This window comes from Penicillium vulpinum (genome assembly GCF_028829585.1).
Source record: "Penicillium vulpinum strain IBT 29486 chromosome Unknown utg000004l_segment0_segment0, whole genome shotgun sequence".
NCBI lineage: Eukaryota > Fungi > Ascomycota > Eurotiomycetes > Eurotiales > Aspergillaceae > Penicillium > Penicillium vulpinum.
This window is the reverse complement of record NW_026643244.1, coordinates 3630478-3643013: the sequence shown is the minus strand read 5'-3', so window position 1 is coordinate 3643013 and position 12536 is coordinate 3630478. Positions and strand designations below refer to the sequence as shown.

The 12536-nt window shown below is 49.1% G+C and overlaps 5 protein-coding genes across 5 annotated transcripts; 2 read left to right on the top strand and 3 right to left on the bottom strand.

Annotated features, from left to right (window-relative positions):
• Positions 1-229: 229 nt before the first annotated feature.
• N7479_009871 (putative actin binding protein) lies at positions 230-2832 on the bottom strand (the record flags this gene model as incomplete). Its single annotated transcript, XM_057257564.1, has 5 exons — positions 230-316; positions 387-1172; positions 1258-2325; positions 2384-2571; positions 2631-2832. 5 exons carry the CDS (start codon positions 2830-2832, stop codon positions 230-232), a joined length of 2331 nt encoding a protein of 776 aa, XP_057105022.1.
• Positions 2833-3775: 943 nt separating this feature from the next.
• On the top strand, positions 3776-6973 carry N7479_009870 (uncharacterized protein; the record flags this gene model as incomplete). The annotated part of the gene is made up of 4 exons (XM_057257563.1): positions 3776-5173; positions 5340-6460; positions 6524-6612; positions 6681-6973. 4 exons carry the CDS (start codon positions 3776-3778, stop codon positions 6971-6973), a joined length of 2901 nt encoding a protein of 966 aa, XP_057105021.1.
• A 306-nt stretch (positions 6974-7279) lies between these two features.
• N7479_009869 (uncharacterized protein) lies at positions 7280-9106 on the bottom strand (the record flags this gene model as incomplete). Its single annotated transcript, XM_057257562.1, has 1 exon — positions 7280-9106. The coding sequence occupies one exon, from the start codon at positions 9104-9106 to the stop codon at positions 7280-7282; it is 1827 nt and encodes a 608-aa protein (XP_057105020.1).
• A 612-nt stretch (positions 9107-9718) lies between these two features.
• On the top strand, positions 9719-10543 carry N7479_009868 (GPALPP motifs-containing protein 1; the record flags this gene model as incomplete). The annotated part of the gene is made up of 2 exons (XM_057257561.1): positions 9719-10264; positions 10346-10543. The coding sequence occupies 2 exons, from the start codon at positions 9719-9721 to the stop codon at positions 10541-10543; spliced, it is 744 nt and encodes a 247-aa protein (XP_057105019.1).
• A 152-nt stretch (positions 10544-10695) lies between these two features.
• N7479_009867 (uncharacterized protein) lies at positions 10696-12354 on the bottom strand (the record flags this gene model as incomplete). Its single annotated transcript, XM_057257560.1, has 1 exon — positions 10696-12354. One exon carries the CDS (start codon positions 12352-12354, stop codon positions 10696-10698), a length of 1659 nt encoding a protein of 552 aa, XP_057105018.1.
• Positions 12355-12536: the final 182 nt, after the last annotated feature.

The window sequence follows — 12536 nt, the reverse complement described above, 5'->3', positions numbered from 1 at the left end:
CATACTATAGAGTATAAAAGGATAGCTAGAAGCGAAAGATATCTATCTACAGGATAAAGAGTCATTCGAACGAGCTTTATTGACTCGATTTGGATTGATATTGGTAGTGAACTGGGTATTTTATACTCAAAAGAATCAAGGATACATAGTCAAACCTTAGCTAATCGATAGAATTTGAATTTTCTCCTGTCGCATTTCTGGAGCTGCGGAGTATCTATGTATGATCCAATCACTGGTCCAATTGAACATAGTTGGCAGGGAATAGACCTTGTTTGCCGTTGTACTCACCAAGCCACCAGTCATCATCCGGGAATTCCTACAACCGGGTTAGCAATGTAGACAGCGATGACACAAAGGCCAAGAAAGATAGTAATAGTTCCACTTACCACATTGGAAATCTTCGCACCTTCGGGGAAACCGATCTCGTTATCCTCGGCGGCTTCGTAATCATACAAAGCTGTGGCCGTGACGCGCTTGGAGCTGGGAGTAGCTGCCGAGGGTGCAGCGGCAGCAGCAGGAGTGGGTGCAACCGGGACGGGGGCAGGGGTAGGTTCTGGCTCTGGCTCTTGCTCTGGCTCTTCATGGTGGTGGGAACCGGCCGGTGCGTGTGACGCAAGTTCTTTGTCTTCCACAATCTCCACATAGTTGGCCGGGAAGAGACCACGCTCACCTCGAGTATTGGAACCCACCCACCAATCCTGGTCCACCATTTCAATGTCATCCACATACTCTCCCTCTCGCAATTCAATCTCATTGTCCTCTGCCTTCTCATAGTCATACTGAACTAGAGCTCGGGGTCCGTCTTGGGTCTTCTCGGGCTGCTCAGGTTGCTGAGGCTGCTGGGGAGCGGTGGCTGCAGCTGCAGCACGGCCAATGTCATGAGAGTCATCCTCAATATCATTTTCATCTGGAACGACCTCTTGGAGGCTTCGAACAGGCATAGCAGGGGGAGGAGATTGCTGTTCCTCGTGTACATCCGCAATGCTGTCGGCAGCGCTTTGGCCAACTGGCATGGCAATCCGGATCGGCGAGCTCTCACGCTCCGGAGTGGGAGGTGTCGGGGAGCGAGGAGGCTGCGGTGGAGGAGTAGGAAGAATCTGCTGGGCATCATGCTCTGGCTCGGACTCGACGGGCGCAGAGGACAGCCCTGGTACAGGAACAGGGCGACTGGCCTGCGGAACGGGGGGGAGCAGGAGGAGCAAGTGGTGCGGCCGCGGGCGTGTCATGAGCGGCGAATTGGTCACGAATATCACTCACATGAGGTTGTGATTCCTCCTCTTGGTGATCATTGGCCTTGGCATCAACCGGCTGCTCAGGAACATATGATTTCTCCTGTGCAGTTTGAACAGGAGCCCAGGACTTGCCTGCATAGGAGCTCTTCCACTCGCTCTGGCCACTAGCTTGGCTTTGAATCGGAGTAGCGGTAGGGGTAGGCTCAGTGCTTACAGACGACGGAGCCATTCCACGCTCCTTGGCCTTGCGCTCTGCCCAAATTTGAGCAGGTGTCTTGCCTCCCTCATCGGCAAAAGTTCGGCTCGCAGCTCCAATCTGCACGCTCGAGGTTGGCTTAGGCCCAAGACCAGTTGGGAGAGGTGGCTTTGTTCCTGGGAAGGAGGGGCTAGAGCCAAACTTGTTGGCAACCCTTGGCTTGGGTAGGCTCGTCAAGCGCTCCGAGGCATTGGAGGGCGCGGGTCGCTCGGGCAAGGTTGTTTGGGGTTGGTTGACTGCGGCGCTCGATGGGATGTTATCACTGCCTTCTGGCTTTTGTGCTCTAGCTCGAATAGCGGCGATGTCAACTTTGCCAACGGGCTCATAAGAACCCTTGATAATTGCTGGGCGCTCATCTTTCAGCTGACCGGATGAGGCAGCTTGCTTCCGAATCGCAGCAATATCGACCTTACCCACTGGCTGGTAACCACCTTTCACCACGTCGCTAGGAGCATCGGAAGCAGTAGCGGCAGATTGGCGACTCGCTGTGGGGTTTGCCTTGAGTTCTTGTAGGTTCACTCTAGTGGGCTGGTAAGCCGATTGTACCTTTTCCAATTGGGTACGAGTCACGGGAGGGGCATCTGCACCCCATCCATCATCATTCAAGCTAGCCCGTGAAGGCGTAGGCTGTACGCGGGCAGCCGGGCTGGGGGTAAGACCACCAGATCGAGTCGGTGTGAAAGCAGGCTTGCTAGCCACGGCAGGCCGGGGGGCTGCGGCGGGGGCAGGAGTCTCGCCTACTGAATACTTGGCGCCAGAGGAATCTGCTACCCGCTGGACGATTCCCTCGGGGGTTAGATCCCCATCCGCTCGTGCTGTGATCTGCACATGGTATCCCTATCCAGCTCAGTCAGTTACACCGCAGGAGTTGCGTCATGGAAAGGAACCTCCTCACATGAAGGAACTTGGCAACTGTAGCCAGGTGGCTGGTAAAGTAACCCTTTGTTCGTTCCGGTACACCTTCTCCACACCAGCCAATGAGGACATTCTTGGGAAGACCGGTGTTGGAATCTGTCACCTTCACATAGGCGAACTGCACCCGTCCTTCGGAAAATTCGTCGATGAGATCGGCCAATTCACCGTCTGACAGTACAATTTGTTAATGTGAGATGATGGGGTTGGTCAGGAAAAGGATCACTAACCTCCGGTGCTCTGGACCTTAAGGACACTTTCCTTACCTCCGTCTTGCTGGAAGGCACTGACGAGCGGGGTAGAAACCGAATAGACGGCCCATTGACCATAAGTGGGAGAAGCTTTATCCCCAGAAGGGGGTGGTGCATTCACCACTGTCTGATAACTTTTCGATATCGAGGGGCCATTGGACGAGAGATTGAGAGAAGCCATGACTTCCGGCGGATAGGCGGGGGGAGAGGGAAGGGGAAGCTTGTCAAGGTTTTGGATGTGTCCACGTGGGAGGGATGCTTGCTTTTTTTTAGTACAATATCTGTGTCTCATGCAGTGTCAGCAGAAAGTAGTCAAAGCTCTTGGTTGTGTGGTGCGACAAGTTGGGGGGTAGATAGGAGAAGATGGAGTTGACGTAGGTGGACTCTAATGTAAACACTGACCGAACAAAAGAAATAGGAGGGGTGGATGAATGCTTTCAAGATGAATATATCGCCGGGGAAAAGAACGATAAGTACAGATTGAAAAAGAAATATTGAGAAAGATCAAGGAAATCGATGAAGCCTAAAGGTGGAGAGAGAGAGAGGACATCGGAGAGGACATCGGAGAGAGGCTAATTAGGGGAAAGATGTCGTAATACGATACATCGTAAAGCGAATACATCATAGTTCTTCACTTATTATAGCTTTAGAAGGATTTGAAGTGAGTTATTGGAGGATTTAAATCAAATTCACCTATCCAATAATCTCATAAAAAATCAAAATTATCACTATATATAAGTCCATTCTCCTCCAAATATAGACAAATATATGCAAATAGTGACAGATGTATAGTTGGAGATGTGGTGTATTTATATGTATGTAATTTACAGATTCTCCGGGCCTGGAACTTCCCCCCATCTCTCACCGAAAGATAGAGGGGAGCTTTTGAGCTTTGGGGAAGAGTTTTCTTTTCTCTTTTTTTTCTTTTCTCCTCGATTCTGATTTGATATCTTCTAATTCAATTCTTTACTTTCGTTCTTAATCTTCATTTTCAAACTCAACATTGTTAGCCTTTGTGTGAAACCCTCGATTTATGCAATAGTCTCATTCCTGTACACATTGACTCCCAATTTGTCTTGTCAGCTATATAACTCAGATATAGCAAGGGGGGGAAGAGACTAGTCATGGGACCCCCTCAACACGATCTCAGTTCCAGTCGGAATGCCAACGCGTCCGCTGATTCTTCTAACAATGAATCAGCCACTTCATCCCCGGGTCCCGTGGACTCTCCTCTTCATGAAAGCCCCGATGCGCTAGATCAACCTGCAGAAGATATTTTGCCTAGAGATCAACAACCAAAAACTGCCACTTATGACTACGCCTATGAGAAGTCCATGAGTCACGCTGAGGCAAGACTCTTCTATCAACATCATCAGCTAGCCGCACGAAACGATACCACCCTGCCTTCGAGTCCAGTGGTTCCAGCCCGATCAGCAGTCGAATCGCACCCCGAAGAACCATTGGCCAAACTCCCGGATCCGATGAATACTCAAGGCAAGGTCTCTCGCGAGGGATCTATGGTCTTTGAACCCGAACCTTCGACAATCCGCCTGCAATCCGCCAGTGAGCCCAAACCCTCTGCGTCTCATTACATCGAAGATGACCCAGACGAGGCGGACCATTCTGCCCGAAACCAGGCGGCGCTTCTAAGCGCTGTCCATGGGCAGGCGCCATACTCAGCGACAGAAAGTCTTCACAGCGCCCATGTGGGGATCGGAGGCCCTCAGGTTGCCAGTGGATTTTCGTCTAGCAATGATGCTGTGACGTCTGAGCTGAACGCTATTTACTGCAAAATCAAGAAACTACTTGATCGACGATCCCAGTATATGGAACTTTCTTTGCAGGGACCCGGAGATGATCCTAAGAACCAAGCAGACTGGGAGATCTACCCTCCGCCTCCGGAACCTGCGTGGGATGATGGCAAAGAATATCAACCCGGAAATGTTGGTGGCCCATCCGACCTTACAGGGAAGAAGCGGAAAATGGGCCAAAACATTGGGGAAGATTTTGACATGGAGGAATTGATGCCTCTACCCAAAGAATCACCCTGGACATATAGGCTTGATGGCAACAGCGTATATCAGGTCTTCGATTCCGAGGCCGCTGCTGACCAGCAGACACCCATTGTCCAAATTCCCTCGTTGCGCGATTTCTATATGGATTTGGATGCCGTCGTGGATGTGTCAACCGATGGACCTGCTAAGAGCTTTGCGTTCAAGCGGCTGTCGTACTTGGAGGGCAAATTCCAACTGTATACGCTGCTCAATGAATACCAGGAAATCGCCGACAGCAAGAAGGTCCCTCATAGAGATTTCTACAACGTGCGTAAAGTAGATACTCACGTTCATCATTCAGCATGCATGAACCAGAAACATCTTCTTCGCTTCATCAAGAGCAAGATGAGAAAGTCTCCGGACGAAGTTGTCCTCTTCCGAGACGGAAAGCATCTAACCTTGAGAGAGGTCTTTGAAAGTATCAACTTGACTGCTTATGACCTGAGCATTGATACTTTGGATATGCACGTAAGTCTTTTATCACATTCCCTGTCTTGAGTTTTTTTTTCTTCTCGGAATCAACAGACGATGAAGGAAGATGCAGAGTCTAGATGCACCAGAGTTTGGTCATCCTTCCCCATACACTCACTCTTAAAAGCCACATGTATTACCGTTACTGACTCGGACTTTGTAGGCACACACCGACTCTTTCCATCGATTCGACAAATTCAATTTGAAGTATAATCCGGTCGGAGAATCCCGACTGCGTGAAATTTTCCTCAAAACAGACAATTACATCCAAGGTCGCTACCTCGCAGAAATTACAAAGGAAGTGATCTCCGATCTGGAATCTAGCAAATACCAAATGGTAGAATGGCGAATCTCGATCTACGGTCGTTCCCTTCAGGAATGGGACAAGCTTGCAGCCTGGGTGGTGGACAACAAGTTGTTTTCGCCTAATGTTCGCTGGCTCATTCAGGTACCTCGTCTCTATGATATCTACAAATCAAGCGGCATGATGGAGAACTATGAACAAGTTATCACCAATGTCTTCCAGCCGTTGTTTGAAGTGACCAAAGATCCTTCTAGTCATCCCAAACTCCATATCTTCCTCCAGCGAGTGATTGGATTCGACAGTGTGGATGACGAAAGCAAGCCTGAACGCCGGTTGTACAAGAAGTATCCCATCCCCCGGGAGTGGAACACGAAGCAGAATCCACCTTACACTTACTGGTTATACTTCATGTTCGCCAACATCGCTTCCCTCAACAACTGGCGGAAACGCCGAGGATTCAACACGTTTGTTCTGCGCCCTCATTGTGGAGAAGCAGGCGACCCGGATCACCTGGCTGTTGGCTTCCTCTGCTGCCATAGCATCAGTCATGGTATCTTACTGCGCAAGGTGCCCCTCCTGCAGTACCTTTACTATCTGGATCAGATTGGCATTGCCATGTCGCCACTCAGTAACAATGCTTTGTTCCTCACATACGACAAGAACCCCTGCGCTACATTCTTCAAGCGAGGACTCAATGTGTCTTTGTCCACCGATGATCCATTGCAGTTTGCATTCACAAAGGAGCCTCTCATCGAGGAATACTCAGTCGCAGCGCAGATCTACAAATTCAGCGCAGTCGACATGTGCGAGCTCGCCAAACACTCAGTTGACCAAAGCGGATTTGAGCTCTCCCTTAAACAAAGATGGCTGGGCTCAGATTGTTCCACACCTGGAGTCGCTGGTAATAATGTTGCAAAGAGCAATGTACCAGATATTCGTGAGGCATTCCGAGATGAGACTTTGCTTGGAGAATTGTCTTTGTAAGTTGCACAGTATAGCTCACGTCAGGGAAATTGAGGGCTAACCATACGTTATTTCATCAGGATTGAGCGATACTCCGAGGGCAATGGAACTGGAGGGCAGAAGAGCCTATCTTCAGGCCCATCAGGGGAAGCGGTATCCTCAAACAATGGTAAATATCTCCCGAAGGAATGATAACCCATTCTGCAGCAAACTAATTTCGAAACCACCCATCCTTAGATCACCACAAACCTAGCCTCGAGTCACAATCTGAGCGACGACGTTCAAGTGCAGCTCATACTACAGATGCCTCACTCGGTGAGGCCCATGGTACAAACCAGATACCTGCCTCTCCATCGACTCCATCGGCATACCTAGCTCGATCCCCTCGCATTGGAACGGTAGAGTTCCCGTCTCCCGGTAGTAGTAACCCTGCCCTTGGAACAGGAGTTGGGGGAGCAGACGCTCTGCCAGAGCAGAAGATTTTCCCCGGCATCGTTCATGAGAGGGCCCGAAAGGGAACCATGCAATAGAATTACGATGTGAGCGGGTTTTGGTGAATTATATCACAAACGAGGGGGGGCGAAATCAACATTTTGTAGCAATTTTAATGGAGATTGGCTCCTCTCTCAATCGAGTTAAGAATCAAAGCGACCACCTTCCGATACCATGGTATCCTCGTAGTAGAGTACAATGGACATGCTGCACATGTACAATCCCGAGCTTTATGAAACGCCACAGTTGCGTGGATACAATATGTACCCGTCAAGCCGTTTAAATCAATTAGACATCAATGCACGCTTTCTAATCATAACATACAAATCAAATTCCAAACTTCGTCAAATGGCCCAGCTGCCTCTTCGTTCCGGCAGTCCCCAGCCTTCAATATTGGTATCTTCTTCAGCCATACCAGGCTCCTGTCTCGCCCATTCCTTGATATATAGACGGAGAGCTTTCCATCGTGTGCATGCATCCACAAAATCGTCATTCTCGGGGGCTACAACGTAGCCTCTAGCATCCGTCTGCAAATCGTCCCGACGAAGATCCTCGATGGGGATGCCCGAAATCCGGCTAAGTTCGTAGTCATAATAACGGGCCAGACACGGGTAACCCAAAGACAAGTAATTATAAATTTGAGTCACGAATTCATCATGGAATTCGGACTCGATGGCTTTCTGGAGATTAGGGCTCGCGGGCTTCAGGGAAGTATGGCTTCCGGGCGAGGCCGCGAGACGATCCAGATTTATATGTGAAGGAGATGGGCTGAGTCCCTTGCTAACGCCAGATTCATCGACATGAGGCATGGGGGTAACGATTCCAGGCATGAGGCCGTATATTTGCCGCTCTTGGTTCTCGTCCTTGCAACAAGTGCCCATCCAAAGACCGGCGCCCTTTCCATCATCTCGGGGAGGCGCTGCGTACCATAAGCCACCACAGCTAGCACAAAGATCCTGTACGTTATGAGAGCCTGCATCATTGCTAAGGTGCTCAAATATTGTTCCCTCGGGTGAGGCGCTTCGAGGGAGCACAATATCAAGGCCAAGCATGGGCGGGCTATGGTCATTCTTCTTGCGCTCTGGTGAAGAGCTATTTTGTCCAGATGTAACCATAGCGCGGATCCTCATTTCAGCCTCCTCCTTGTGGTGACGCATATATTCAAGTTCCCAGGATAAATCTGCCGAAGATTGTCGTCGAGACTTGACATGATCATACTTCATATTGGACACATGACCATCGTCTGAATCTCCATCATCTTTATCGATGGTGAAATGATCAACAGTTTCGTGCACTTGCTCGTTGGGAAAGGCAGCCAACGCTTGCTCCGCCAACTGCTTCTCTGCGGATCGAGCGGCAAGAGAGAGCAGAAATTCTGAGATCTTCCCGTCGGAGCTTTGACGGGGTAGAATACTCGCGTATAAATCTTGTGTCGCTTTATTGGAAGGCCCAGGTGGCGAAGTAGACGCTGAATGCGGCCTGGAGTCATCCGAGTCTTCACTGCTGTCAGAGGGTATTGATGGGAGATCCGGAACTCGGAACGAGTGTCTGCGGGCTTGCTGTCGGCGCAGAAGATTCGAATACGAAAAGTGAGACTCAGATTGCAGATAGGCGTAAACATGGTGGTTTGGATCTGGCCACGATCTCTTGTCTGAACTAATGGAGGTATGAGGCGCTGAGGATCCTACGGCATTGTGCCGTTGGGGAAACCGGGGTTCTCCTTTTCGGACCGAGCGGGTATCGGTTTCTATTAGGTCGGGTTTAAACCTTCTTGGAGCCGTCGATGTCTTATTTTGAGATGCAGAATTCCCTCCATGTATCTCAGAAGCGGAACGAGAGCGTCTCTTACTAGCTTTGGTTGTTTCAATGGGTTCAGGTAGGAATCTTCTGGTCGGTCGATTTTCAGGCTCTTCCGAATGTATTTCGGGTTGTGATAGATCGGATTGCTTTGCTCCGCTCAAAGCCGATTGCTTGACATTGGAGCTTCGCGATATGGTTTCGATTGGCTGAGCCAGGAATCTCCGAGGGGCCGGGGATACTTGGCTTTGCGGAGGTGCAGACGCGGGTGGCTGGTTTTGATCCGAAGAAATTGGTTGATACTCGTGGGGAGTGACCAGATCTTGAGGTTTGTCTGTAGATCGGCCCACCTCTCTTTCATCCTCTGTGGGCATATTAAGTCTCCCGGGTGCTTCTGGGGGTAGCCCATTGTCTAATCCTTGTGATTTAGGACAGCTCTGAACCATGCTATCCAATATCAAGGATGGTTGGCAGGGAATAACCAATTTTGGGAGAGGTTTCAGGTTGATTAAAACACCCTTTGGTCTTATCGGTATTTGTTTATGCGAGCATGCGGGGTCGAAAAAGCGGTCTCGATATGACTAGAGTAAGGAAAATGGCATGATCCGATGTAATACATAAGTTGTCTTTTTCTTTGAAAGGGAAGCTGAAATTATGTCACAATGTATAAGGGTTTGGCTGAAAAAATCATTAAGCTTAAAAAGATGTCGGGAGGAAGTGCCTAGGTGAGCCCTTGAGCATCTAGATGTCTGCACATGCGGACAGGTACGTGGTATTTGTATGTTACATGTAAGTTACCAGGGTAAAGCTACATAGCTTCCAATACAAAATAAAGTGAAAGAGCAAGTACTCGTACCTTTATAATGACATCAGCTCTGTTATATATTACCATACGCGATAAGTCAGAAAAATCCCCGATAAGATAGAGTCGCCATTTATCCATCCTCTTTCTTCTTTTTCCTTTGCTCTAGTTCAATACTTCAACAATGGATTCCAAAGATAAGCGGAAATTTGACGAGAGTACAGGTGATTCCCAGGCCGGATCGGTTTCGAAACAGCGGAAGGTAATCGGACCTTCTCTCCCTCCGCCTCAGGTCGACGCGACGAACAGTGGGACAAACAGTGAGAGTGGCAGTGACGACGACGACGATGACGATGACGATGATTTCGGTCCAAGCCTGCCTCCGTCCGGTCCAGTGAAAGTCCCTGTGAATGCAGAGCCTACGGTTTCTAATACAGCCAAATCGGTGGAACCGGAAAGCCAGCGCGATCAATGGATGCTGCAACCACCTTCTAATACCGACTGGGCTTCCAAGGTTGACCCCACACAACTACGAAATCGCAAGTTCAATACAGGCAAATCAGCCACGGCACCTAAGAGCATGGATTCTTCGTGGGTTGAGACTCCAGAGGAGCGAATGAGGCGACTACAGGATGCGGTTATGGGCGTTTGTGCTTCAACAAATCAGGCTGCGGACCACAAAGTTGCTCCAAACACAAAGAAGATAGAGGAACAAATCAAAAAGTACAAGGTAAGATTTGGCATATTCCACTTTTTATTTTATTTCCTCCATGTTGGTTGTTTTGTTCTAACATAAGGGTTCTTGTTGTAGGACATGGCTGGGAAGAGTACTCGCCTGGAAAGCCCAGTTCAGGCTAAGAAAGAAGAAGAAGATGATCCAAGTGCGCGCGCATTTGATCGAGAGAAGGATATGGCGGTTGCTTCGAAGATATCCAACGCGCAGCGCCGGGAAATGGTCAAGAAGGCTGCGGATTATAACACACGTTTTACGAAGGGCAACTACTTATAGCTATGCCCAACGATAGTCATGCTTCTTGTTTCTTGTTTATAATTTGAATGAATAACCCGACAATAATAGGTTTTTGTCTTGTTTACGGCAAGACAAGTAAACCAAACAAGGTTATATGTAATGCCATGGTGCCTGCGGGCCATAACTAGTATCTATAATTCAATACCAGCCTTTAGAACATCCACTACCTTCTCCTGGAAATCCACCGCCAAACCCATTCCTTCTGTCTTCCTGAAATCACCCTTTAGGCAGCAAAGCACAGCTCGCATATATCCTGCCCCCATTTCTTTCGGCAGCCCCTGCGCTGCCAATCCCATCAAATCCTCAACCACCTTCTTCGGCCTCGGTAGCCGGCCACTATTCTCCGCCTCCCGGATTTTCGACTCCATCAACCTTGATAGTGTAACCCACAGCCCGATTTCAAGAAGCACCACACCCAGTGCATATATATCATGCAGGGGGGTAAACTGCTGTGTTGGGCGACCCTGCCGATTTGGATGGCGGTAGAAATTAGGCTCGACTTCAAAATCGGAGCGCATGTCTGTGCCTTGTTGTACAGATCGTGCATAGCCCCAGTCACCTAGGAAGGAGACAATCTTGTTTTTAGGGTTAGGCAGAGAAAGGCGGTGCTCATAGAGACCTGAAGCGCTGACTTCTTCGGGTGTCTCGACGAACAGAAGGATACCCCTACTCCAGATGTTTTTGTGGACCCATGATGAGCCATGAACATTGGAGAGCGTCAGAGCAAGACTGTGTGCTATGCTGAAACGATCATTAAGGGTGGGTTTTTTAAGTGGTCGTTTGTTTGCGCTGTCAATTGCATTGATAAATGCGTGTAGGGTTGTTAGCGATGGGCTGGCTGTTGTATTGGATGTGGGGAGTTTATAGAGAAACACGCTGCGTTCCTGGACGGGTTGATCGATGAATCCAAGGCATTCTAGCGCATAAATCTTGGGCTGATCAAGGGAGTCGGGTGATTTTCCGACGAAGGTGGTGCTTTGAAGCAGCCAAGCCAGGTTGCGAATGGGTTGTTTGAGCTCTTGTACTTCGTCTGGCTCTAAATCATCGTGCTTGAGCTCGCCTTCGTACTCGTGATACTCGACAATCACTTGTGTTTCTTTGGCACCCGAAGACCATTTTCCCAGCTGGAATCCCCCCATTGGTTTTCCTTCTTCGGTGACAGTACCAGTTAAACCCGGGTAGTCAGCCGGTGCCACGGCGTTGGCCAGTATACGTCGATTCATGACCGATTCCAGACCACTGTCTTTCATTCCTTGATGATTGTTTTCGGCCAGTTTTGCTAGCATCTCCTGTGACATGTGCTGCATGAGATTCCGCAGATCTTCAGACCACTTGGTATACGCCTCCAGGATTTGATACAGCTTCTTCTTGTCAAAGAGTGACCAGTCATACCCCTTGTGCTTTAGAGATTTGACTTTACTCTTTGCCCGCTCCATCAATGACTCTTGCGCCTTGGGCTTTTCGGGCTCGATAATGTACTCATCGTCCACGAGGCCATACTTGATCGCCACAACCTCATATTCAGACAGTGTTTTTTTCATCTGCACCAGCAACCTTTCCGCCGTCTGGGCAATGAAAGGCTCCACCTTTCCTGGGACCATCAGTCCATGTTCTGGGTGGACAAAAATCCGTTTGAAAAAGAGAAGAGTGGCTATCTGGAGATCCAGCTTGAGTCGAATCTCAGCCCGGTCATCGTCAAAGGCCTTAACGTCAGAGACGACGCCTTGAATGAAGACCGTGACTTGATAGAGCTGGGTGATGGCAGTCACTGCCGTGCCATAGAAGTCCATTTTTATTTTTATTTTTGAAATCAAACAGACATGAAGTGGGAAACTGAGATGGAGGGGCTGAGAATTAGTAGAAGTCAGCACTAAGCTGTTCCTAGATAAGTTGCCCAGGCTTATTTAGATGAATTATCTATCCCACCTCGTATTGTCCTCCCCACATACATCTCATTTACCTCTTTTTTATT